The sequence below is a fragment of the Macaca thibetana genome, chromosome 7, assembly GCF_024542745.1.
Source record: "Macaca thibetana thibetana isolate TM-01 chromosome 7, ASM2454274v1, whole genome shotgun sequence".
Lineage (NCBI taxonomy): Eukaryota > Metazoa > Chordata > Mammalia > Primates > Cercopithecidae > Macaca > Macaca thibetana.
This window is the reverse complement of record NC_065584.1, coordinates 85,563,964-85,589,953: the sequence shown is the minus strand read 5'-3', so window position 1 is coordinate 85,589,953 and position 25,990 is coordinate 85,563,964. Positions and strand designations below refer to the sequence as shown.

Below are 25,990 nucleotides of genomic sequence, written 5' to 3'. Positions count from 1 at the left end.
AGTGAATATATGAATGTCTCAGGATGGGAGAAATAATAAATAATGCCAAAGATCTTCCTTAGTGGTCCTGTGGCTTCATTGAAGGCATATATTGAAATGTTTCTAGCCGGGAGCAGTGGCTCACACCTGTAATCCTAGCACTTTGGGAGGCCGAAGCAGGTGGATCACGAGGTCAAGAGTTCAAGACCAGCCTGGCCAAGATGGTTAAATCCCATCTCTACTAAAAATACAAAAAGTTAGCCGGGCATGGTGGCACGTGCCTGTAATCCCAGCTACTCCAGAGGCTGAGGCAGAGAATTGCTTAAACCTGGAGGGGCGGAGGTTGCATGAGCCGAGATTGCACCACTGCACTCAGCCTGGGTGACAGAGAGAGACTCCGTCTCGAAAAAAAAAAAAAAAAGAAAAGAAATATTTCTGAACAGGGGAAAAGCCAAATACAATGGAATACAATGGGCATTCCCAAAAGACTGAAGAAAGAACACGTGGAAGTTGATTATTCTGGGGCTCCCAGGAAAGTTGGAAAAGAAAATGAATCACTTAAAAAGTAGAGAGCTGATGCCCGGCCCTCTGTACTGTTTCTCTCTCTAAACAGGGAAGAAAGGCAGCAGAAAGAAGAGCAGTGTCCCCAGTCTACGCGTGTCCAGGAAAGAGAGGCTTTTATTTTTAACTGTAGTTACACAAGACTCTTGGCTTTTATGTTTCAGACGCAGTGCTATGAAAGACCTTGTCCTTGTAGTTTTCATTATTTCAGAGATAAAACGGAAAGCAAGGGTAAGAGCCCCAATCATTAAGAACATGGCCTAGCTCTCTGCAGATTGCAGACTCAGCCACCAACTTCTGCCCTATAACCATGGAGATGCCCCCGCTTCAGTCTGTACACAACCCCACAAGAGGAACCACTTATTCGCTTCCTTTTCTACTCAGCATGAAATAATGTTTCTCATAATTATTATCCGAGGCTTTTCTATTTCCTCCTCTCTACTTATTTTGACAACATAAAAATATATCAGAGCCTGGTCGTGGTGGCTCACACCTGTAATCTCATCACTTTAGAAGGCTGAGGTAGAAGGATCACTTGAGCCCAGGAGGTCAAGGCTGGAGTGAGTCATGATCATGCCAATGCACTCAGCCTGGGCAGCAGAGTGAGATCCTGTCTCAAAAAAATATATATACATATATATTAGGCATTATGCTGTACACAAAGAGCTTATTATCTAAAACACATGATAATATCTCTCGCTAGATATAAGCTTTATGGAGATACCAATTTTTTTATCCAATAACCACTAACCAAACAATGATTGAATAAATAAATGGCTGGTTATATTTATTCCCATGTGTAAAGGCAAATTTATGGCCAATGGTTAAAATTTATTGAAAACAAATTTCAGCTCACTATAAAACAGAACTAGCAATCAGAGGTTTCCCAAAAAGAAACAGACAGCTTTAAGGCATAAAATCTTCCTTTCTACAGGGAATATTCAAAGAAAAGTAGAATGTCCATTTCCAGTGATGTTGCAGAATTACAAAATGATATTATTTTGTGCAAAACTAAAAAACGTAAGTTTTGTGTGGGGGAAAATAGCATCAAAGAACAGAACAACCAAAGAGCTTGTAAAATGCATCATGAATAAAAAAACTACTTCCAGCTTAATGGAAATTGGATTTTGGATTTGTATTTGAAGCATGTGTAGGATTTAAAATGAGAGAGATGGTAAGAGAATACATGCCAGGCAGGTTAAGCTTATCGAGGGCAATGATCAAGAAATAACAAACAAGAAGGGTTTAGGAAATTAAAAGCTTTCAGATATGACTGAAAGAGCCAATTTTTATTGGAAAATGCTGTGAGATAAGAGGGAATGTTGGTTTGAGGCAATTGTTAGTATAGGAGGACTGCACACAACCCAGAACTGGGTTTATTTCCAGACAAAGAGAAAACATGGTATGACATTATCCATCCTTACCATAAGCAACATCAAGGAATATCTTGAAATTGTTTTTCAGAAAAAGCTAATATTAACCTAAATTTAAACTGTTAAATAACATCAAAGATTTACTTTACAAACACATTTCTAAATGTACTGAAAAACTATATATCCATAATAATCGATTCAATGGACAGATAAATTTCCTTTTCCCTGAGCATTTCTACCATCAACTAATAGCCCTTATTGCAGGAAATGAAAAATCTGAACACTTTTCCCAATGTGTCGCGATTCCCCAACCACTTTCCAGTGTGAATTTTCTTAGGGGTGAGGATGGGAACACTAATAGTTTCTCTGCACTCAGGAACCTCATAAAGGACAAACTTTTAAATCAAATAATACAGACCAAATAAATAAAACAGAGCTACATCTTGCTTTGCTTTACACTTTGTTCTCTTCCTTGTATGGCTGCAAAAATCTTTGCATGATTTTCATTGAAAATAACTCCTGAATTGATATGAGATTTTACTTACCCTGAGACCTACCCAGGCCTGGTTTAGATATGTTCCCAAAGACTTCCCTGCTCTTTGGGGTACTGAGTTGCCATAAGGATAAACCAGGCAGACAGTCCTTAGACATTAGGGCTAATTTCTAATTTACCCCCCTGTGTCTTTCTTTTATCATCACCAACATGTTTGGTATCTAATTTGGTTTACTCTTAGAAAAGCATGGTTTGGAGTACATAAAACAGAATGGCTCTTCAGGCAGCAATATGCTAAAGTTTTAAAGATCTTGTAGCTCTATTTTTCTATTAATTGATGCGGGTTTTGAGAATCAACAAGCACATTAAAAAGTAGACATCAACACTATAGTAAAATTAAAACAGTTCTTCTGTCTTTTGTTGCTGCTTCCACATCGTTCAGAAAGGGGAAAGTACTCTTTAAAATTAGAAACGGAGAACAACAAGGAAGAGAAATCTATTTTGTTGAACAGCTTTGGTAATATTATTCAGTGAAAGATGAAGTGACAGACGTGGAAACTTCTAGTCAAAGTCTGCAGCTTTTATTTGCATTGAATATCTATCCAAGATGAATCATCCTAGAAAAGCAGCCAGTGGACTCACCATTGTTTCTGCCAAAGAAGGATTTTCTTGGCGTAGAATGTTGGGTATTCATTTGGGGTCTTGAATGGGTGAAAGAGACAAAGAACAGTTTAGGAGAAAGAAAGAAGAAGACAGAATGGATCCATGGGCAGAAAAGATTTGTCCTCAAGGGTACGTCCAAGATTTGCTTTAATATGTCATATAATTGAAATTTGAAACAATTGTTAGCACAGGTTCACAGCATCTCAAAACTAAAAACCATTGTGGAAAAGAGGCTAAGCACAAAGATGTAAGCACTAAGTGAGTATAACTGCTTTGTAGACAGTTTCATGTCAGTGGACATGTGCCATTTTTCTTCTTCTTTTTTTTTTTCCTGCCCAGTGCAATTGCCACATATTATTCAATGCACAACTTTATGGGGCATCATTCCCATCTTAGTAAGAGATGGAGAAAGACGATGCTGAGAAAAAGAAAAGTAGATTTCCGAGAGCATCAGAGTCTATAAATTCAGCTCTGCCTGGAGCTGCAAAAGTCAAAATACTCTTTTTGGGGATCAAGCCAGCATGAATTGAGATTCTGTCATTTACAGCCAATAGATTCATAATTCTCATAGCCAAAAGGGAGGGGAATACTTTTGGTTCTCTGCTATTTTATGAGCTGAATTTATGGTGCACAGAAGCATTTTCTAGTCAAAATAATTAGAGTTATGTAAAGGCAAATAATCATTGGTCTACTGTCATTATGGGAAATAAGAGCCATAATAACCCTATGCGTGTTTTATGAATTTCAAATGGGAAAAATGTTGAAAACTATTAAAAATTCATAACTCTGCCATGTAAACATAAGAACTCTTTCTATTTTTACTTTTTAATTTCCACTTTTGTGTCTATTTTTACTTCTTTTTCCTTGTTTTACATTTTTGCACATGATGAAATAATATTGTAAGAATAATTGTATGAACTTTTATTCTCATTTTTATAATTAAAAATGCCTTACATTTATAGTTAGAATTGTCCACTATTTCACACCGTAGATAAACCATACTTTATAATTTTCTTGTTTGGGGATATTTTTATTATGTATTTCCAATTTTTATTATTTTAAATAGCATTGTGGTAAACATCTTTAAATATACATTTTAATTTAACTTTTTATCGTTTCATTAAGACAGCATCCTAAAACTGGACTTAGTGGTTCAATGGGTAAAACAGTTTTATAGCCTGTTGGTTCCTTGTCTCTCTTAATGACATAACACCTTTTAAAAGCTTTCTAAATTCATTATCTCTATTCCCTAACCCCTTTCTTACCCAAAACCCTGTCCAGGCAGATTTTGATCCCTATCTTTGTATTGGAATCACTTTGTTAAGGTCACCAATGGCTTTCACAGCCTCAAATCCAATGATCCATTACCATGTTTTATCTTACTGAATTTCTCAGAATAATTTGACAGTTTGGTTATTCTCTCTTTAAAACATTATCTTTGCTTGAATTTGGGGATTCCACACTTTCCTGGTTTGCCTTCAACCTCACAAGACACTCCTCCTCAGCCTCCTTTTCTAGCTCACCTTGCTCTTGCTGACCTCTAGATACTGTGTTGTCTCAGGACTCAGTCCTCAAACATACATGCCATCTACATGCACTCTCTAAGTGATTTCATCCAGGAATATGGCTTTAATTACCATCGATACATTGATGACTCCCAGATTTATACCTCCATCCAATCCCTCTCTGTTGAAAGCCAGGCTCATATATACTATAATCTATATAACATCTATGCCAGATGTCTGTCTGGCATCTAAAATCTAAGATATCCCCAACATACCTTATTCCCTCCCTTAGGCTCATCCCTCACTCTTCCTCATCTCAAGAAAACAGTGATATAATTCACCCACTCGCTACAGCCAAAAATACTGGAATCTTCTTTAATTCTTCTCTTTCCCCCGTACCCCACATTGTCAACAAACTGGCCACATAAGATTTATTTTCTGTCAGGAAAAAAAAGGCTGACTTCATTTTTTAATTCAAATAAGAATGTTACATGATGGGTTCCAGTGACAACCCAGTCATTTCATAATTCTAATTCTAAAGTCGATAGATGGATACGGTAAGGAACCTTGCATTGAGACTGTCACCGGTTGAAATATATTCCTGTTTTGCAATATTTCTTGCTTAGCTGTTAAGGGCTCTCCCTCAGACTACAGAAGCTAATAAATTGTCTCTTTATTTGGCACCTTGGGAATTTTTTTTTTTAGCACCCTGGACCAATGCACCATTCCGGATGGTTGAGATGTACACTTTTTCTTTAAGGGGTAGGAGGTAAGGGTGATGTTGGAAAGAGAAAAGGGAAAGAAGCAGCAGCATGACATTTGGACCCTCAAGCATGTTCTAGAGCAGGCTGGTTTTAAGAAAGTCCTCATTTGCCTCAAGTTTAATGACTCTGGGCCTAAATGGGACAGGATCACAATCACATTTGTCACCAGCAAACTCATATCTAGATGGCATACGAGTTGTTCCTGTTAGAACAATGACTTACTGGAAAGCCATTTCCCACCACTGATTTGAGCACCACTGTTATTATCATACATGAATTTCCATATACAATTAGGCTATATTACAGATTTGCTATTCCATTTAACTGACCTGTCTGCCTACCCTTAATTTTCACTTAAGAATTTTCTTTCTCTTTTCACTTTTGTGCAATAGAAAATGTGCTCTTTTCTTCTACGTTTTCTTTTAACTGTTTTTTGTTTTGCCATACCAATGACAGGAATTTTTTTAATGTTTATATTGTAGTCAGTCTTTTGGTAGTGGTCTTTGTTCTCTTTTAGGTTTTCTGATGTACAGTCATTTTATCTACTTACAAGCAGTTGATGTTTTATCTCTTTCTTTACAATTCTTATGCTTCTAATTGTTTCTCTGGGCTGACTGCATTAGCAAGTAGCTTCAACACAATGTCAGATAGCAGTAGTGGTAATGAGCATCTTTTTCCTTCACCTACTTTAATAGGAAAGCCTCTAGCACTTTCCCATAAGTTGGTGCTGGTTTGGGGTTATGGTGTATGCAAGTTTTATGTGATAATGTTAAATAATTAGTTACTAGTTTTTCTTTTTCAGTGTTTTAACATGAATCTGTGTTGTATTTTGTCAAATTCCTTTTCTGCATCAATAAAGATAATCACATGATTTTTCTTCTTAGCTCTTGTATCAGTTATTAAGCTACTAACTCGTACCTATAAATGCTTAGCTCCTATACCTCGCTTCTAGAGTAGTGACTGCTGATGTCAATCATGCACTGCCCCCTAGAGCTAGTTGACTTTTTAGGTGTGTTTTTCTTATCTCTCCAACTTGATAATTAGCATATTTTATTTTGTACATTTTATTAAACGTCTCCACAGGGTTAAGTGAATTTGTTGAGGTAGCGACACTCAATATTTATTGTTTACCTGCCACAACCCCTGTCCATCATTGCTCAGGAAAATCGTTAATCATCTATAGCTAGATATATACCTGCTGGTACCTACCTAGAATGTTGAAATCACATACCTGAGACAGGAGACAAGAAAAATTCCGAGGGGAACTCTCATGTAAATGCTACTTCTTCCAAGCAACTAAAACAGCTCCTCTATTCTTTCCAGGAAAAAAAATCCCCTTCTTTGAGGACATTCCTGGTAAGTATCTTCATCAATAGAAAAAAAAAATTTATAAAGAAAACCAGAGGTTTTGCTAGCATTTCTGTGGTTTCAGACTTACTGTGATGTGGGGATGCTCTGATTGGGAAAAAGAATGATCAGAAGGTTTCTAGGGAAGCGTACCAGTTTACAAATAGCCAGGTTCTCCAGTGACCACCTCATGTGTCTACTGTTTTCTTCTCAAGCAGAAATGTGAAGACAGGAGAAGGTAGAGTCCAGTCTTACCCAAACCCTGCATGTCCAGGAGAAAGCTGACTCTAGTCTAAGCTACAAGAAAAGGAAAAAAAGAGTCTCCTTGTTTTACATAATTTCATACACAAAATAATGGAAGAGTAATATCCACAATTAACATCAAAGATCCCCTTATTCTTCACAGACTCAGTGTAGAGGCTCAGTTACTTATCTCATGACCACAGAAAAAAATGAAGGAAGAAAAGAATGAGGACAGATTTGCCAGGGCCAGGGCTTTACCCAAGAAATATAGCTGAGAAACTATGGGAGGGTAATAAGTAGGCACCTAGGCTCTGCAGGATGAGAACTGGATGCAAAGAACAATTGAGAGCTTTCTTCCCTATCCTCTCCTCATCTTGAGTCGCTAGTCATTGCTGCAAGTACAGGAGAACATAAAACAGAGTTTCAGAAAACTAATATGTAAAACGCGAGAAATTACTAGTGTGCCTGGGTGCCCAGAGCTAAATATAAAGCACTCGGATATTTGCAAAAGCACTAGCATGCTCAGAGTTAACCAGTTACTAGACTGCTTTCTCACACCTGAAAACATCCTAAAAGAAAGAATTTTCCTCCTTTGTCTTTTTAGTGACAATTTGGAAAAGGTCTAACCCTTTTAACTTATTTAGAGCTGTTGAGATTGAGACATATAATACAGTTCTGGTAAGAAAATAATCAATTAAGGGAAATAATCAGATATTCTCTCAACCTATTCCTACCCCCCTCAGAATGTACGACAGTGCCATAGAGGCAAAGAGCCTGCATGTTTCTTTAAAGGTGAGGGGAGTGAGGGAGTTTCAGGTGTTAAGGATTTTCACACAGTCATAACTGAGGAAGCTTTCCTTTTAACACTGTTTGCTTTCTTTCCTTTTGTTTGCTCTTCACCTCTCTGTATGTTTTGTCTACCTTTCATTCAACATAATGAGTTACTTTATATTAAGGGGGAAATGAAAAAACAATTTTTTTGTGTTCAGACCATCTGGGGGCAGTGCTTCCTTTGACAGAGGCACTGCCAGAAAGGGAACAGCAGGAGGGCATTCAACGAAGTGTTTGATGTAACAGTGAGGTTTTGATTGTAAAAAGAGAATGAAGATTCCCCAACGGCTAGCCAATCAAAAGAACCAGAACACTCTAGAATAGTGAACTAGGCCCAGTGAACACGGTCAATTCCAGGTCTCCAAACTGAATCCACAGAGGCTCCAGGAAAAGGAAGGAATGGAAACTCCACTGAGCACTCTGCTGGTGCTCCTGTGTGTGCAGCTGACCCATGAGTCAGGGGAGCCGTGAGGAGGGGAGGAATCACGCAAGCAACAGAAAGTGGAGGCGGCCGGGGCATTGAAATCTAGAAGGATCCCAGGGACAATCTTGGGTCTACTCTCGGGAATGTACAACTAATAATGAAACTGATGAACAAACAAACAAACTGTATATATGAAAATGTTTCATTCCTCCTGAGCAGGGTCAAATGGACAACTGCCAGTGGAACAGAATCCTCCTTCCCTGAAAGTCAAGGAAAGCGACAGCGTCACACTGAACTGCAGTTACAGAGACAGCGCCTCAGATTTCCTCCAGTGGGTCAGGCAGGATCCTGAGGAAGGCCTCATTTCCCTGATACAAATGCTACCAACTGTGAGAGAGAAGAGCAGTGGAAGATTCACAGCCAGGCTTAAAAAAGGAGATGAGCACTTTTCCCTGCACATACAGGATTCCCAGCTCCATGACTCAACCACTTCTGTACAGCAAGCACACAGTGCCCACAGTCACCTGTACCCTGTACCTAAAACTAGCTGAGGGGCCCGGGCACACCTCCTTTTATAAGGGCACTGGGGCACTGACTATAACTGCTGTATATAAAGGGAAACATAAGGGACTGTTTTATAACACAATATCAAACATTTCATTCGAAGACCATGTGAGGAGGGATAGTGTTTTCAAATACGATCTAAAGTATTTTGTTTCTCAGTGTGAGGCCCTTCCTTTGCGAAAACTAGTCCAAAAACTAGAGGCTAAATATCAAAAAGGAGAGAGCACTAAAGAACAAAGAAAGAACAGGGTAAAATTCTTGTCTTTGAGCTTCTTTGTAAACTTTTACAAAGATAGAGAAAATACAAAATCTTGAAAGCCGTGACCATCAAATTCAGTAGTGAAAGAAAAGATATTTTGACATGCCAAAAAGATTGGCTTAGAAGATCAAGTACCAAAATCTGAGGGAAAATGATACAAAGGGTTTAAAGGAAAAGAGAACACAACGTGGAAGAAAAGCTGTCTTCTCCTTAAAAGGGATAAAATGTCAACCAGCTAGCTAGAAAGGAAGTCAATGATGTGAGGAGAGGTCATAAACAGTGAGTCCAGCATCCTGCTCTTTTCTAGGGTCAGAGCCCTGAGCAGGTAGGGTGGGAGGAGGGTGAATCACATTTAGCAATGATTCTGAACTGAAGGAACAGTGAATTTTGGCCAAAACTGTTTTGATCATTGTTTCTTATATCAATACTCACAAGAAAACACCCATTACAGAGGAAGCATTGAACAACCATGTGGACAAGATGGTCCGTCCAAAGCATATCAGCCAGCCAGCCAGCCAGAGAATGTGTGTCCTTGTCAATTTCTTGAACAATAGACCCATGAACAGATTAGCTGAGGTGACAGAATTAAGTTTCTTTATAAGCGCAGAAGCATGGGTTTTCTCCCACCAAGAAAAATTTAGCTACTTCTGTTGCTGTTGCAGGACTTTTCCTTAGTTCAAAGACAGGGTTCTTTGTCCCATGGCCACGAAAATTCAGGCTCACAGACAATTTGAATGGTGAGTAAGACACGGTTTTATTAGGTGAAGAGGAAGAAAAGGGGGAAACAGGGACTCTCACAAGGCCAGAGTCCCTGCTAGAGCACTTCCCACCTAGCAGGTCGAATTCCAGCTTCCACACAGGAAGAGGAGGAGCCTGGCTCCTCCCCACTGCAAAGGATGACAACTTCTGTGACTCCACCCCACTGCACAGGCCGCTTGGAATTTCTCCAGGGACCCTCTCCCACCTGGCTGTCTCATTGCCAAATGTCCACCCTGTCAGCAGTAAATACAACACTGAGCCTTCGATGCGGAATCATCCCTCAAAGGAACCAACCACACACTAGTTGGCAAGTTGATTACATTGGACCACTTCCACCCTGGAGATATCAGGAATTTTTTTTTTATTAATACATATTCTGGGTATGAATTTGTGGTCTCCTCTAAAGTGCCACACATAGTTGCATAAACTGAGGGTTCAGAGTGTCTCATTGATCATTCTGATCATCAAGGGATTTCACATCCCTTGCATCAACAGACCCACTTTATATCAAGGGCATGTGACAGTAGTCATGTCATATAGCATATAGCTTCATCATATAGCATTAGCCATGAACCACTAGCCTGATAGAACTTTGGAATGACCACTTAAGGGCCCAGCTAAAGCACCAGCATACGGACAGCACACTGAGGGGCTGAAAAGTTATTCTTCAAGATAGCGTTGTGTCCCTGTTACATAAAATACATGGACCTGGGTACCAAGGGGTGGAAGTAGGACTATCAGCCCATCAACCACTACTTTTAGTAACCCACTTTTGTGCTTCCTGTTCTTATAACTATAGGTTCTGCTGGACTAGGGATTCTGGTTCCCTTTGAGGGGGAAAAGGGAGGATGCTGCTTCTACAAGGGAAACAGAAAGGTTTTTACCAAACCCAAGGTAATATATACTACCTCATAATTTGGGGATCTTCATGGCAGTCCTGGAGGCCAAAAATGGAGTTACTACTGTGTCAGGGACAGTTGATCCTGATTATCATGAAGTTAACCCCACAGCAGAACTGGGGAAATATGTCTACAACTCAGGGAATTCACTGGGATGACTTTTAGCACTTTCATGTCAGTGATTATTATAAATAGGCAACTGTAGCAACTACAGCCTGACAACAGCAGACTAACCAGGGGCTTATACCCCTCAGTGATGAAGGTCTAGGTTACCTCCCTGGAAAAGAAATCTAGAGCAGTAGAAGAAAATGTTAGCTGAAGGTGAGGAGAATCAAGAATAAGTAGTATAGAAGGTAGATAGAGGAGATAATAAATATGAATTGCAGACATGGAACCAACTATAGCAAGCATAACTTGTCCCAGTAACCCTCTTGTTGTCAAAAACAACAACAATAGCAGCAACAACAACAAAAACTAGTGATCTGTATGGATTTAACACAGAGCACAAGTGGATCTGAGCAAGACAAGGAGTGAACTGTATAGATACTGTTGGTTCCCTACCAATATCTCCTAGGCAGTCATGCCAACACACTGGACACCACTTGCTGAAAATCCCAGCAACCCTGAAGACGACTTTGACTTTCTGGCCATGAATGTGGAGGGTGTGGAGAACAAGCCAGAAATGCAAAAGAGTTAATGCTGCAAAAGCAGTTCTTAATCAGTGATAGACAGTGAGTTTAGGCACGATTACTCCAGTTTCTTCATGACTCATTTGGCATAGCTCCAAAGAGTATGCTATGCTGTCTCTTGGAGTTATTGTGACAGGTAGTTAGACAGGCATGAATGGGGCACAAGAGGACTCTCCCCTCCACCCACCAGGAATCATCAGGTGATGGTTTGGCAGTTATCACATTGCCTCTCTAAAAATGATAATTGGCAGCAAATTATCACTGGCAACTTGCCCAACAGATAAAGACACTTGAGATTGGTAATCGGCTTCCAATAAAATCTCAGGAATTGGCCGAGTGAACCCAGCATGCACATTAAGAGACAAAACAGCGGAGTATGACCTTCTAGGGGCACTCCACCAGAAAAAGGAAGAAAGCCTCAGATGGGCATGTGTACAACTTCCTAAACATACTGCTCATGCCCACTTCCCAAGCAGGAAGGAGAGCACTGCGCATGTGGGCGGGCAGCCACCCTAAGGGAAGAATCATGGGAAAGGGGTGCAAGATGCTGGAGGTAGGTCAGCATATAAAATCTTAGGATTAAGGTTAAAGGCTGCACTTGTCCTTCAAGTTGTCCAGTTGGGTCTCTTCCAAGCGTACATTCCTTTCTCTCCTGCTCTAAAGCTTTTTAATAAAATTCCACTCCTGTTCTGAAACTTGCCTTGGTCTCTCCTTCTGCCTTATGTCCCTCAGTCCAATTCTTTCTTCTAAGGAGGCAAGAATTGAGGTTGCTGCAGACCCATATGGATTCACCACCAGTAACTCAGAACCTTCTACCCCTAACATTATCCAGCTGCAGTAAGCTGCAATTGCCCATAGTGGTAACTGTCTTGATGGCACATTCTGTATTGGCTTCCTTCCTTCCCTGATTTACCTCCTACCCATGTTTTGCCAACAAAAAGAGTTAAACTCTGTAAAATAGTTAACGAGATTGATTCTGAGCCAAATATGAGTGACCATGGCCTGTGACACAGCCCTCAGGAGGTCCCGAGAATATCTGAAAGGTGGTTGCAGTGCAGCTTGGCTTATACATTTTAGGGAGACATGGGACTTCAATCAAATACATTTTAAAAATACATTGGTTCTATCCAGGAAGGCGGGACAACTCAAAGCAAGAGGCAGTGGGGTTAGTGGGAGTGAGGGGCTTCTAGTTTATAGGTAGATTTAAAAATTTTTTGGTTGACAATTGGTTGAGTTTATCTAAAGACCTGGGATTAATAGGAAATGTCTGGATTGTGATAAGAGGTTGTAGAGACCAAAGTTTTATCAGGCAGATGAAGCCTCCAAGTAGCAAGTTTCAGAGAGAATGGATTGTAAATGCTTCTTATCAGACTTAAGGTCTGTGTTGATGTTAATGCCAAAGAGGTATGATGAAGCATGTCTGACCGCCACTTCCCATTCTGGCCTGAACCAATCTCTCAAGTTGAATTTTAAGAGAGCCCTGGCCAAGAAGGAAGTCTACTCAGATGGTTGCGGGGGCTGGGGAGCCTTAGAATTTTATTTTTGGACTACAGTTTCCTAGAATCACCTACAATAAACTATTTACACACAAATTACTGTGTTGAAGCTGACTTTTAGGGATCCAAAAACGAGATATAGGAATTCAAATCATGAGACAAGGGTGAAGATTATCTAGAAGAAATGTTGGTGCCCCTTCTCTTATTGCTACCAAGCTGAGCTTTGCAGCACCAGGGATTTTAGCAGCCTCATTCAGGACAGGTCCCAGTGCTTACAACTCCTGAAGCATCTCTCTGAGTGGGGAAACTCAGCCACCTACCTCTGTGACAGAGAACTCATGCTCCTCAGACAGCACGCAATACATAACAGGGCCCCCATTCATATGCCCAGTTTGGGGACCCCAACTCAGGAATTACATAAGGATCCCTAACACTCTCTCTGGAAATGCAAAATTCTAAAGAATCAGAGCAAGGTATTTAAAAAGTGTTTTTTTCACAATATTTTTTCATAATGGAATGAAAATGATGAGAGCAATTCTTGATATAAATACAAATTAAACTGAGGCAATTTAGTGCTGATGAGAACTTCTGCAATAGTTATTTCAGAGCTTCTTGATATAGCATAAACAAGGTGGTTTTGTTTGTTTGTTTGTTTGCATTTGTTTGTTTTTTGAGATGGAGCTTCACTCCTGTCGCCCAGGCCGGAGTGCAATGGCACAATCTCAGCTCACTGCAACCTTTGCCTCTGGAGTTCAAGAGATTTTCTGGCCTCAGCCTCCCAAGTAGCTGGGATTACAGGCAAGTACTACCATGCCCAGCTAATTTTTGTATTTTTAATAGAGATGGAGTTTTACCATGTTGCCCAGGATGGTCTCAAACTCCTGACCTCAAGTGATCCGCCCACCTCGGCCTCCCAAAGTGCTGGGATTACAGGTGTGAGCCACCACCTGGCCAACAAGGTTTTTTTTAATCCATGTAAAATGTGAGCACAATTAGACACTACATATTCTGCTTTTACTTATCTCTGAATTTAGTCGATGCTCTTTTCAGCCACAAGCATATACCTTTTTTCTCATTATTTTAAGAAATTGTAAAAATGTAAAAAATTGAATATAAACAGGCATATTCTTATCACCCAAAATTAAGTGTTCATATTTCATAAGATTTGCTTTGTAAGTTTTATTTTTTTTAAATAAGAAGAAAAATAAAATCACAGTTTGCCATTTGTTGTGAACGGAGTCAGAGGTTTCTGCCCACCCTTCCGGGTCAGGCTCTCCTCTCCAAGATTAGGTCTTATTAAAAACAAATTTGCCAGCTCCATTTTCTCTTTATTTTTCTACTAAGCTAGCTAAAAGCACTCCAGAAACATTTTTTATTTTCATTTGAAATTATAACCAGAGGCCTATTTTCTGAGAGACCAAAAAGTATTCAGAAACATTTCCCTCCTTGAAACCTAGTCACCCACCCACCTATCATAGCATTTCCTGCCCTGAAGGAGAATTCTCACCAAGCACAGAGGAGAACCCAGATCAGAGCAGAAGACTTTTCACTCTACAGGGGAGCGCTGCCAGCATGACACATGTTAGCTTGCTGTGGGCAGTCGTGGTCTCCACCTGTCTCGGTAAGGAAGATGTAGGTCTTTCTTTATAAAGGCATCTAATGGGGCTGTGAAGCAGGAGGGATTAACAGAACAGCGACTGCTCTAACCTCTTAGAGCCCAGCTACCTGGAGGCAGAAATATGCTCCCTGAGGCTGGAATCACAAAGAAAGGTGTGTGGGAATGGCAGTCAGCTTGTGAGTCTGTTTCTCTCTCCCACATGATATCCCAGTGAAGTCCTTTCTCTCCTCTTTCCCACAGAATCCGGCATGGCCCAGACAGTCACTCAGTCTCAACAAGAGATGTCTGTGCAGGAGGCAGAGACCGTGATCCTGAGCTGCACATATGACACCAGTGAGAGTAATTATTATTTGTTCTGGTACAAGCAGCCTCCCAGCAGGCAGATGATTCTCATTATTCGCCAAGAAGCTTATAAGCAACAGAATGCAACGGAGAACCGCTTCTCTGTGAACTTCCAGAAAGCAGCCAAATCCTTCAGTCTCAAGATCTCAGACTCACAGCTGGGGGACGCCGCGATGTATTTCTGTGCTTTCATGAAGCACACAATGAGATGAGCAGCAGGGAGAGGCTTACAGAAACCTCAGACCTCAGCATCTGTGCAAAGGTCATAGGGTGCAAGGGAGGTGGTGGGGTAATAGGTATAGAAAATCACTGACTTCTCTTGGAAATAAAAGCTTCTCCTATTTCTTCTCCTATAAGAAACTCAGAGAGATGGCTGTCTGCAAGCTTCAATCCTTAAAGTAACAGTACAGATAATGACGTGTGCATTGCATTCCAGTTTGACAAAGTGCCTTCACTAAGGTACTTATTACAGGTCAGACTTCCTAAGCATTTTCTCTGTCCAGAAAATTTTTATAATTTGCCTGGGCACTCTTACCTCCAGGAATTTTAAGTCTTTTCCATTGTTAATTGTTGCTTGTTCTTTTATTTGTCCATCTAATCCAAAGCTGCATCTCCTCAGAACAAGGCACCCATTTTAGAACGCAACGGGTGTGACAATGGTGGCATAACCAGGAAGGGGACCAGCTGGGCCCACCACAGACTTAAGAGATGACCTACGTCCACCTGCAGTAGAACCTAGAAGAATGATGAAAAGGCTTTAAAATGCTCCGTTGAAGGGCCAGCTCGTGGGCAACACCTCAGTGATTGGAATGCTATGTTTCAGAAAATGATAATATTCGTTAAACCACTGGCTGATACATGGTATTGTGGCAAAAGTTTAGAAACCAAGAAATAGACATAGAATAGAGTCTTCTCATATCACTCCCTATAACTCATTTTCAGAATTTGTGTTTCCCTTTCCCACAACCCTAGGTTCTCCTAGATCAGAGGTCCTAGTTCCCAAGGAAGGATGCTCCCTTCAGGGATTTAGTAACCTGCAGCTATGGCTGCCACGTTTAGGTCACTCTGAACTCTCTGTGCCAACAGCCCAGCAGGCAAAGAGAGGAGCTATTAGACTGGAAGGGGTAATTGACCCTAATTATCATGAAGCACCAGGTTGTTGTGACTCAAGGAGGGTGAGGAGGAATGTGGCTATAATGTAAATATTTCACACTGGTGTCTGCTGATGTTTCCATGCCCAATACAAGCAGCAAGCAACAGTTCTTGTAGCAACAAGACCTGAAAAGGGCAACGTGACCAAGAACTGAGACTCTTCAGCAATGAAGTTTTAAAGAACAGAAGCTCATGTCATGCAACCTTCCCGTATTAAGAGCATTAGAGAGATTGTAGTCAGAGGCAACCTTGAAGACACAGTGACACAATGGAAATAATGTAGGGCAAGCATGCATCTGAGCAGTGCAAAGAAAGGACTGTAACTGATATCATATGTGCCTTGTTCTCCCATCCAAATGTCTCTCTGATTTTAGCTAGAGTTGTGGTAGACAATCACACTCACCTCATGCTGGTAACATCCAGCATTAAGCATACTCTATGTTTTGTTTTGTTTTGTTTTATTTTGTTGCTTTCTACCCCAAGGCCTTCTCTAATGTCTCAGGAGATCTCTTAGTTTAAGGGCAAGCACAGCCTGAAATTATAGGGACACTACCACCCCTGTTGGCAAACACCAACCAATGGGGAAAAACAGCCAGGGGATAAACGGACTAGCTTTGTGTCCTTTAAGTAGACAATTCTGAGAGGCAACCTGTATGCTTCTTGGGAGATCCTATCAGAACCAAGTCCCACTTGAGTCAGGTATTGCTCGACCCAATTTCTTCTTTTATAGCTTATTTTTATAGATCAAGGGAGTACAAGTGCCACTTATGATACATGGATATATTGTGCAGTGGTGAAGTATGGGGTTTCAGTGTAACCATCACCTGAATAGTGTACATGGTACTCAATAGGTGCTTTCTCATTCCTCATTCTCCTCCCACACTCCCACCTTTTCGAGCCTCCAATGTCTGTTATCTTTGTCCATGTCTATGCATTATTTAGCTCCCATTTATAAGTAAGAATATGTAGTATTTAAATTTCTGTTTCTGAGTTACTTCACTTAAGATAATGGCCTCCAGTTCCATCCATGTTGCCATAAAAGACATGATTTTATTCTTTTTATGGCTGAGTAGAATTCCATGGTGTGTGTGTGTGACATTTCCTTTATTTAATCATCCATTGATGGACACTTAGGTTGATTTCATATCGTTTCTGTTGTGAATAGTGCTGTGATCAACATAACAGTGAAGTTATATTTTTGATATAATAATTTCTTTGGGGGAGGGGTAGATACCCAGTAGTGAAATGCTGGGTTGAAGAGTAGTTTTATTTTTAGTTCTTTGAGAAATCCCCATACTGTTTTCCATAGAGGTTGTACTGATTTACATTCCCACCAACAGTGAATTAGTGTTCCCTTTTCTCTGCATGCTTACCAAACATCTGTTGTTTTCTGACTTCCTAATGATTGCCATTCTAACTGATGTGAGATGGTATCTCATTGTGGTTTTAATTTGCATTTATCTGATGATTCCTGGTGTTGAGCATTTTCTCATGCTTGCTGACCATTTGTATGTCTTTTTTTGAGAAAAGTCTGTTCATGTCCTTTGCACACTTTTTTTTTTTTTTTTTTTTAATTTATTTATTATTATTATACTTTAAGTTGTAGGGTACATGTGCATAATGTGCAGGTTTGTTACATATGTATACTTGTGCCATGTTGCTGTGCTGCACCCATCAACTCGTCGTTTACATCAGGTATAACTCCCAATGCAATCCCTCCCCCCAACCCCCTCCCCATGATAGGCCCCGGTGTGTGATGTTCCCCTTCCTGAGTCCGAGTGATCTCATTGTTCAGTTCCCACCTATGAGTGAGAACATGCGGTGTTTGGTTTTCTGTTCTTGTGATAGTTTGCTAAGAATGATGGATTCCAGCTGCATCCAAATCCCTACAAAGGACTCAAACTCATCCTTTTTTATGGCTGCATAGTATTCCATGGTGTATATGTGCCACATTTTCTTAATCCAATCTGTCACTGATGGACATTTGGGTTGATTCCAAGTCTTTGCTATTGTGAATAGTGCTGCAATAAACATACGTGCTTTGCACACTTTTCAATGGGCTTGTTTCTTGCTTGTTGAGTTGTGTGAGTTCCTTGTAGATTCTGGATATTAGTCCTTTGTTGGATCCATGGTTTGCAAATATTTTCTCTCATTCTGTAGGTTGTCTATTTACTCTGTTGATTATATATTTTGTGGTGCAGAAGCTATTTAGTTTAAGTCCCATTAGTCTATTTTTTGTTTTGCTGCATTTGTTTTAAGTTCTCAGTCGGAAATTCTTTGCCTAAGCCAAGATCCAGAGGAGTTTTTCCTAGGTTCTCTTACAGAATTTTTATAGTTTCAGGTTTTATATTTCAACCTTTAATCCATCTTGACTTACTTTTTGTACATAGTAAGAGAAACAGATCCAGTTTCATTCTTCTGTGTGTGGCTAATTTTCCCAGCACTATTTATTGAATAGGGTGTCCGTTCCCCAGTGTATGTCTTGTCTACTTTGTCAAAGATCAGTTAGTTGTAGGTATGTGGCTTTATTTCTGGATTCCATAATCTGTTCCATTGATCTGTGAGTCTATTTTTAATACCAATACGATGCTATATTGGTACTATAGCCTTGTAGTATCATTTCAAGTCAGGTGATATGATGCATCCAGATTTTTTCTTTTTTTTTTTTTTTTTTTTTTTGAGACAGAGTCTCACTCTGTCGCCCAGGCTGGAGTGCAGTGGCCAGATCTCAGCTCACTGCAAGCTCCACCTCCCGGGTTCACGCCATTCTCCTGCCTCAGCCTCCGGAGTAGCTGGGACTACAGGCGCCTGCCACCTCGCCCGGCTAGTTTTTTGTATTTTTTAGTAGAGACGGGGTTTCACCGGATTAGCCAGGATGGTCTCGATCTCCTGACCTTGTGATCCGCCCGTCTCGGCCTCCCAAAGTGCTGGGATTACAGGCTTGAGCCACCGCGCCCGGCTGCATCAAGATTTTTCTTTTTGCTTAGGATTGCTTTGGCATTCAGGCTCTTTTTTTGTTTCATATTAATTTTAGCATTTTTTCCTAATTCTGTGAAAAGTAATGTTGGTATTTTGATAGGAATTGCATGGAATCTACATACGGCTTTAGGCAATATGGTCATTTTAATAATATTGCTTTTTCCAGTTCATAAGCATGAGATGTTTTTTCATTTATTTGGGTCATCCACAATTTCTTTCATCAGTGTTTTGTAGTTTTTCTAGTAGAGATCTTTTACTTTTTTGTTTAAGTGTATTTCTAGGTATTATTTTGTGGTTATGATAAATGGGATTATTTTGTGGCTATTATAAATTTGGTTTGCAGCTTGGTTGTTACTGATGTATAGAAATGTTACTTATTTTGTACATTGATTTTGTATCTTGAAACTTTACTAAATTCACTTATCAAATCTGGGAGTCTTTTGGAGGAGCCTTGAGGGTTTTCTAGGTATAAGGCATATCATCAGCAAACAGATAATTTGACTTTTTATTTTCCAGTTTGGATGCCTTTTATTTCTTTCTCTTGCCAGTTGCTTTGGCTAGGAGTTCCAGCACTATTCTGAATAAAAGTGGTGAGAGTGGGCATCCTGCTTTACCCATTTTCTCACTCCTGCTTCCTGAGATCACTTCCTAAATAAACTACTTTCACCCAAGTTAGTTTCAGGCTCTGTTTTGGGAGGAAATCAAACTAATACAAGGAATCTTTGGAAATCCAAAGATTCTTTGAAAATTTAACAAAGAAAGAACAGAGGAGAGTTCAAGGTGAACCTTACTGGGCTGAGCTAATAAAGGCAAGTGAGTGCTTGAGTGAGTAATTGTAAAAAATAGATGTCACATTTTTTTCAAAAGATGATGAGGCAAATCGCATTTGCTAAACTCCCATCTCTGCAGATATGTGATTATGTCTTTTCAGTGTTCAAAAACTTTACTTTCCAAGTTTTAGCTCTTTCAACTGTCTCTCATTTCCCCTCCCCAAATTTTCTGACCCTTTACTATTTAAACTTCGTTCCTAGTTATTCCCAAAATATGTCTCTCTTCTAGTCAGTTTATTACCCTTACTGGCTCATAAGCACTTAAAGCTCATTGCTACCTCTAGCATTTCTCTACTGGTTGTTCCACCCACCCAAATTTCTCTTTTATGTATATTTCTGACTGCTTAAACCATATGAATCTTACAACCACCATCAGAAATCTCTCTTCCCTCCAAGATTTCTTCTCCAATAATCAAAGAATCCTTTAATTCCTTCTCTTTCAAATGTCATACAGTACCAACTGTGAACCAAACAATCCAACTCTTACTGACATACCTTCTTGAGGCATTTGCTGTTGTTTCAAGGTACTCATCTTTCCTCCCCAAATACATTATATTGTCTATGCAGATAGAGTTTGCCTTGTACCCTTCATAATTCCTCACTGCTCCTAGCACAGTATTAAGCACATAATAAGTGCTGATAAGGCACAAATATTAAGCTTAAAGTTTAAATTATAATCATGCTATATTTCTGAAAGAATATCAAGGCAAAAGGTTTCTCTGAGGATGTAAGATGTGATAGAAGGTAGAATTTAAGAAAGCAATGATAAAGGAAAGGACAGATACAATTTAAACATCCAAGTATTTTGATTTAGTGGAAACATAAATCTGAAACTCGTAAAAAGATTACTTCTAGAATACATTTCTTACTAAGCCAAGTTCTTTCCACACGGAGAAGTCCTAGAAACTGCCTCTGTAATTATCTCTTTGACCTGAAGAGGGCAGTGTTTGCTGCTGTTTATAGCAGTTATTTACAAAAAACCGATCTCATTTTGAAGAATCTGCTATTCCTAATACATACGAAATAACTAGAACAAATCCTATGTTGTCTGTAGAGACTAGGTCAGATTTCCACATCCTGGAATCAAATTTTCCACCAGTTTAGAAAGGTCAAACCATGGAGGAGCTTTTAGGAACTGTATTTGTGATCTGGTGGCTTTGGCCTGGATGAGAGCTGAGTGAATTCATGTCATCAAGAACACAGAGGACTCAGAAGGTTCTGAGAACTAGTCTCTACATTTTACAGAAGGGATTCAAAAAGTAAATAAAATATTTAATTCACCCTTTATTTAACTTACCCTTAATTCATCTTTTTAAGAAAATTTGCTATCAAGAAAGAGGAAAGCTCTTCCTGACCAACTGTCCAGAAAGACAGAACCAGTCTCTGTTCTCCAGAGAGACAGAACCAATAGGATGAATATATAGATATATGAGAGGGGATTTATTAGAAGAATTGGCTCATGCAATTATGGAGGCTGAGAAGTCCCGTGACAAACTGTCTGCAAACTAGAGAACCTGGGGTGCTGGCAGTAGGGTGGCTAGCCCAAATCCAAAAGCCTGAGAACCCAGGGAGCCACTGGCATAAGTCCTGGAGTCCATAGGCCACAGATCCCAGAGTTCTTGTGTCTAAGGGCAAGAGAAAAAGAGCGTATCCCAGCTCCAGGGGAGAGAGAGAACAAGCTGCTTTTCCTAGGTTTCTGTTCTACCCAGGGCCCTAGCAGACTGGATGCCCACACTGAAGATGGATCTTCCCCACATATTCCATTAAGACTCACAAGCTAATGTCCTCTGGAAACACCCTCACAAACATACCCAAAAATAATGCTTTACCAGTTCTCTAGGTATTCCTTAATTCCGTCAAGTTGACACCTAAAATTAACTATCACCCCATCCACGAAGGAAAGATGTTTTATCATCTACTATAATTATCTGAACAGTGTTTCAGATCCATGGGTATAGAATGAAAAAGATCTAGAACAAGTCTAATGCCTTTGTTTCTGTTCTTGTTAACTAGGGTTTTGTAGTGCAAGGGAAGATAAGCAGCCTCCTTCAGTGCTAGTACCAGCTCCACCTCTCCCTGAAGCCCAAGACCACCCAGTCGAGGGACTTAGCCATCTACTTCTGTGCTGCAGGGAACCTACATGCCCCTGAAAGCACCTAAATGCACCACCCCCTCCACCCTGCATTGGGATCTCCACTCAGGGGTTAGTAAACCATCTTCATCACCTCCTCTGACCAAACGAATATTGTAAATGAATATAACAAATCAGAGAAAATCTTGTTTAAAAGACTTTTAAAACATTTTTTGTTCACTGTATTTTCAGATAAGGAATTCACAGTCACAAGAACCGTAACCATGAGCTATCTGAGGTGATTAGGACTGGGCACCCTGAGTGTTCTTTCATCAAGATCCACTCATCTAAGAGGGGCTGTCTCAATAATTGGAGCGGCTTCTCCCACTTGTGCCATTAATTGCTGATGTGCCTCGGTTTTTGAATCTGTAACAATTCTCCCATGAGAACGTGAGAGTAGGTGTGTGATACTCACATATTTTTCTCCTGGTTTTCACTGTTTATAGTCTAACTAGCTAACTCCAGTAGGGTTGATATCCCAAGGAAGCACAGTAGAATTTCCCAGACTGCCCAGAAGGGGTTCTGCTTCCACAAACAGGCAGCGTTCTGCCCACCCCACCCATATTTGCCCACTTACAAGTTCTTTTATATACATCGCTTTATTTGGTCTTCAATGTTCAATAACTTGATTAACTGTGGAAGCTGGGAACTGATTGGATGATAAATACAAGATACTAAAGTTCTTATTGCATAGGCCCCAGAGGGTCACAAAAAAAGATAGATCTTGTCTAAAGCGGCAAGATCTATCTATGGCCACACCACCCTGAATATGCCCAATCGCATCTGAAATGGCAAGATCCATTGCAGCATTGGAGTCCCCAGTCAGCATTGCAATTGCAGGCCCAGTGAGCCCAGGCAAGAGGCAGAAAACGTTCACTCTTGAGACCCTAATTAGTGAACTCATAGCTGCAGCTGACCTGAGACTGGGAGAGAAGACAGCCCAACCATCTAGAGTTTCCTATACAGACTAGAGAGTGGTGGCACATGCCTGTAGTCCCAGCTACTTGGAAGGCTGTGGTGGGAGCATCACTTGAGCCCAGGAGGTTGAGGCTACATAGTTGTGCCACTGCACTCCAGCCTGGGCGACAGAGTGAGACCCTGTCTCAAAAGGAAAAACAAAAAGGACCAGAGAGGAGAAGGGGGTAAATTGTAAAGTAATAGCATATTTACCAATTTCCTGTGAATTTGTCCAGAAAATAGTAGGTAGTGCAGAAATTTAACACCAAGCAAACAAGAGACCACTGCAGAAGAACTCGACATGCTGTACTTTAAGAAGTCCTCTGGAGTTAAGAACATCTGTGGCAGAATGCCCGCTGTGAATACCATTTCCAAGTGGAAATAATAAATGGGAAGGGAGAGTTAAGACCACCGCTCCCTATACAGCTTTTAATTTAGTCTTTCAGTCTCCTTCTTGTTTTACAGGGGGAAAAGTTTACATAAAGCTGAACTATAGAGAAGTCTTATCTAAGATTGGATGGCACAAATTCAATAGGGAGAGAGAATTAATGCAAATGAAACGAGTAGTTCTCTGTATTGTGAGTTTTCATTTTTGCTCTGTTGTCTCTTCTACAAAATGAAGACTAATTCCTGACCTTTCCTCCCTCAAAGAAGAATGTGTGCATGAGGAAAAATCAGGTGCCAAGGAAAAGCTGTCAGATGTGCAACACAGAATGTTCCCAAATGAATTTTATGTTAATTGTTCTGAGTCTTCCTTCACAAAGTCATTAACAGAAGCACACAAAAGCCCTTGCCACCAGTATTGTAGAGCTTCTTGACACAGCCAAAATCAGATATTCTTTTTTTAAAAAAGAAAGTCTTCAGCAAATTACAGTATAATTAGATATCAAAATTCTGGTTTCAATTTTCTCTAGACTATCTGAATGTTATTGTTGTTGTCATTATTTTTCATCATTTCTCAAAGTATTAAAATACAATTTGGTCAAACAATTACATAACCAATACCTGTGTTATCATAACCCAGAAACAATTTTCTGATATTGGCTTCAAGACAGAGGAGGGAGAGAAAAAAAGGAAAGAAGGAAGGAAAATAAAGGAAAAAAGAGGAGTAAGGGGAAGGGAAGGAGAAAGGGTAGACGGGAAGGAAAGAGAGAGAGAGAAAGTGGAAAGACAACAAAAGCTTATAGAGAAAACTGAAGTCACAACATCAGCTTGGCCTGTCTTTTCCCCACCCATCTCATTCTCCTTTCCAAATTATGTCTTTAAAAAACAATTTATCAGCTCCCTTTCCTCTTCATTTTTATTCCCAAATAAATTACAGTTCCGACAACATCTTTTTTTCATTAGACATTATAGTCAAAGTTTTATTTTCTGAAGCAAAAGACAAAAAGTGTCAAGGAGCTTTCCCTAAGGGAGACATCATAAACAGCCCACCTGACATCCCATTTCCTGTTCTAAAGCAGCTACAGCACCAGTACAGCTGATACTCAAGGTTCAGATCAGAAGAGGAGGCTTCTCACCCGGCAGCAGGGACCTGTGAGCATGGCATGCCCCGGCTTCCTGTGGGCACTTGTGATCTCCACCTGTCTTGGTAAGGAAGGCACATGTATTTACCTTAACTAGTATTCAATAGAACAGAGAAGTGGGAAGAAACATTAATCGTGCAGAAATCTAATCTCCTCATTGGGCCCAGATATTAGAGGCAAGAAAGTTGATGGATTTTGTCAGAGGTTTGGATCAAGAGGTAGAAAGCTGGGTTGCAATGGGAACAGGCTTGTGAGTCTGTTTCTCTCTTCCACATGATATCCCAGTGAAGTCCTTTCTCTCCTCTTTCCCACAGAATCCGGCATGGCCCAGACAGTCACTCAGTCTCAACCAGAGATGTCTGTGCAGGAGGCAGAGACCGTGACCCTGAGCTGCACATACGACACCAGTGACAGTGATTATTATTTGTTCTGGTACAAGCAGCCTCCCAGCAGGCAGATGATTCTCATTATTCGCCAAGAAGCTTATAAGCAACAGAATGCAACAGAGAATCGTTTCTCTGTGAACTTCCAGAAAGCAACCAAATCCTTCAGTCTCAAGATCTCAGACTCACAGCTGGGGGACGCCGCGATGTATTTCTGTGCTTATAGGAGCGCACAATGAAATAAGCAACAGGGAGAGGCTTACAGAAACCTCAGACCTCAGCATCTGTGTAAAGGTCAGGGGGAAGTGTTCAGGGTTATAGGAACACAAAGAGGAAATAATTGTCTTCACTAAAGGAAAAAAAAAATGTATCTGACTATAGGAAACACAGAGGGGATGTCTATCAGCTGTAATTTTTGAAATAGTAATAAAATAATGAATCCACACATGCTTTATAGATTTTCAAAATACCTTCACGTGTTAATTCATTAAACCTGCACAAGCCCGTGTGTTACATAGGTCAGATAACATATTCTAAGCATCACTGCTATCCAGAGAATCTTAGAGCTTGACCTAAAGCTCTATTCTTTTAGAATTATGTATTTTTGCTTTATTATTTTAATTACTATCTGTCTGTACATCCCATGATCATATCAAAGTCAATATATCCAAAAGGCCAGGCGCGGTGGCTCAAGCCTGTAATCCCAGCACTTTGGGAGGCCGAGACGGGCGGATCATGAGGTTAGGAGATCGAGACCATCCTGGCTAACACAGTGAAACCCCGTCTCTACTAAAAAATACAAAAAACTAGCCAGGCGTGGTTGCGGGCGCCTGTAGTCCCAGCTACTCGGGAGGCTGAGGCAGGAGAATGGCGTAAACCCGGGAGGCGGAGCTTGTAGTGAGCTGAGATCTGGCCACTGCACTCCAGCCTGGGCGACAGAGAGAGACTCCGTCTCAAAAAAATAAATAAATAAATAAATAAATAATATATATATATATATATATATATATATATATATATATATATATCCAAAACTGAATTTCTTACCATCTCCACAAGCCTTTATTTTTTCTTCTTTTTTTCCTCCTCAGCCTTGCTCAAGATTCAGGAACACAATAAAAGTTTGCTATTCCTGTGTTTCCAGTTTGGGGAATTTCTTCACCCTCGACTTTCCAGCCTGGGCTATCAGATTTTTATGCATACCTTATTACTTTCTAATTATA

General features: G+C 40.2%; 2 gene segments (V, D, J or C); both read left to right on the top strand.

The window, feature by feature from the left end:
* The first annotated feature begins 14,350 nt into the window (after nt 1–14,350).
* Nucleotides 14,351–15,112, top strand: LOC126958357 (T cell receptor alpha variable 38-1-like). The segment is given in 2 exon segments: nt 14,351–14,470; nt 14,708–15,112. Coding segments are annotated over 2 exon segments (363 nt in total).
* Nucleotides 15,113–24,309: 9,197 nt separating this feature from the next.
* On the top strand, nt 24,310–25,249 carry LOC126958359 (T cell receptor alpha variable 38-2/delta variable 8-like). The segment is given in 2 exon segments: nt 24,310–24,449; nt 24,699–25,249. Coding segments are annotated over 2 exon segments (357 nt in total).
* The last annotated feature ends 741 nt before the right edge of the window (nt 25,250–25,990 follow it).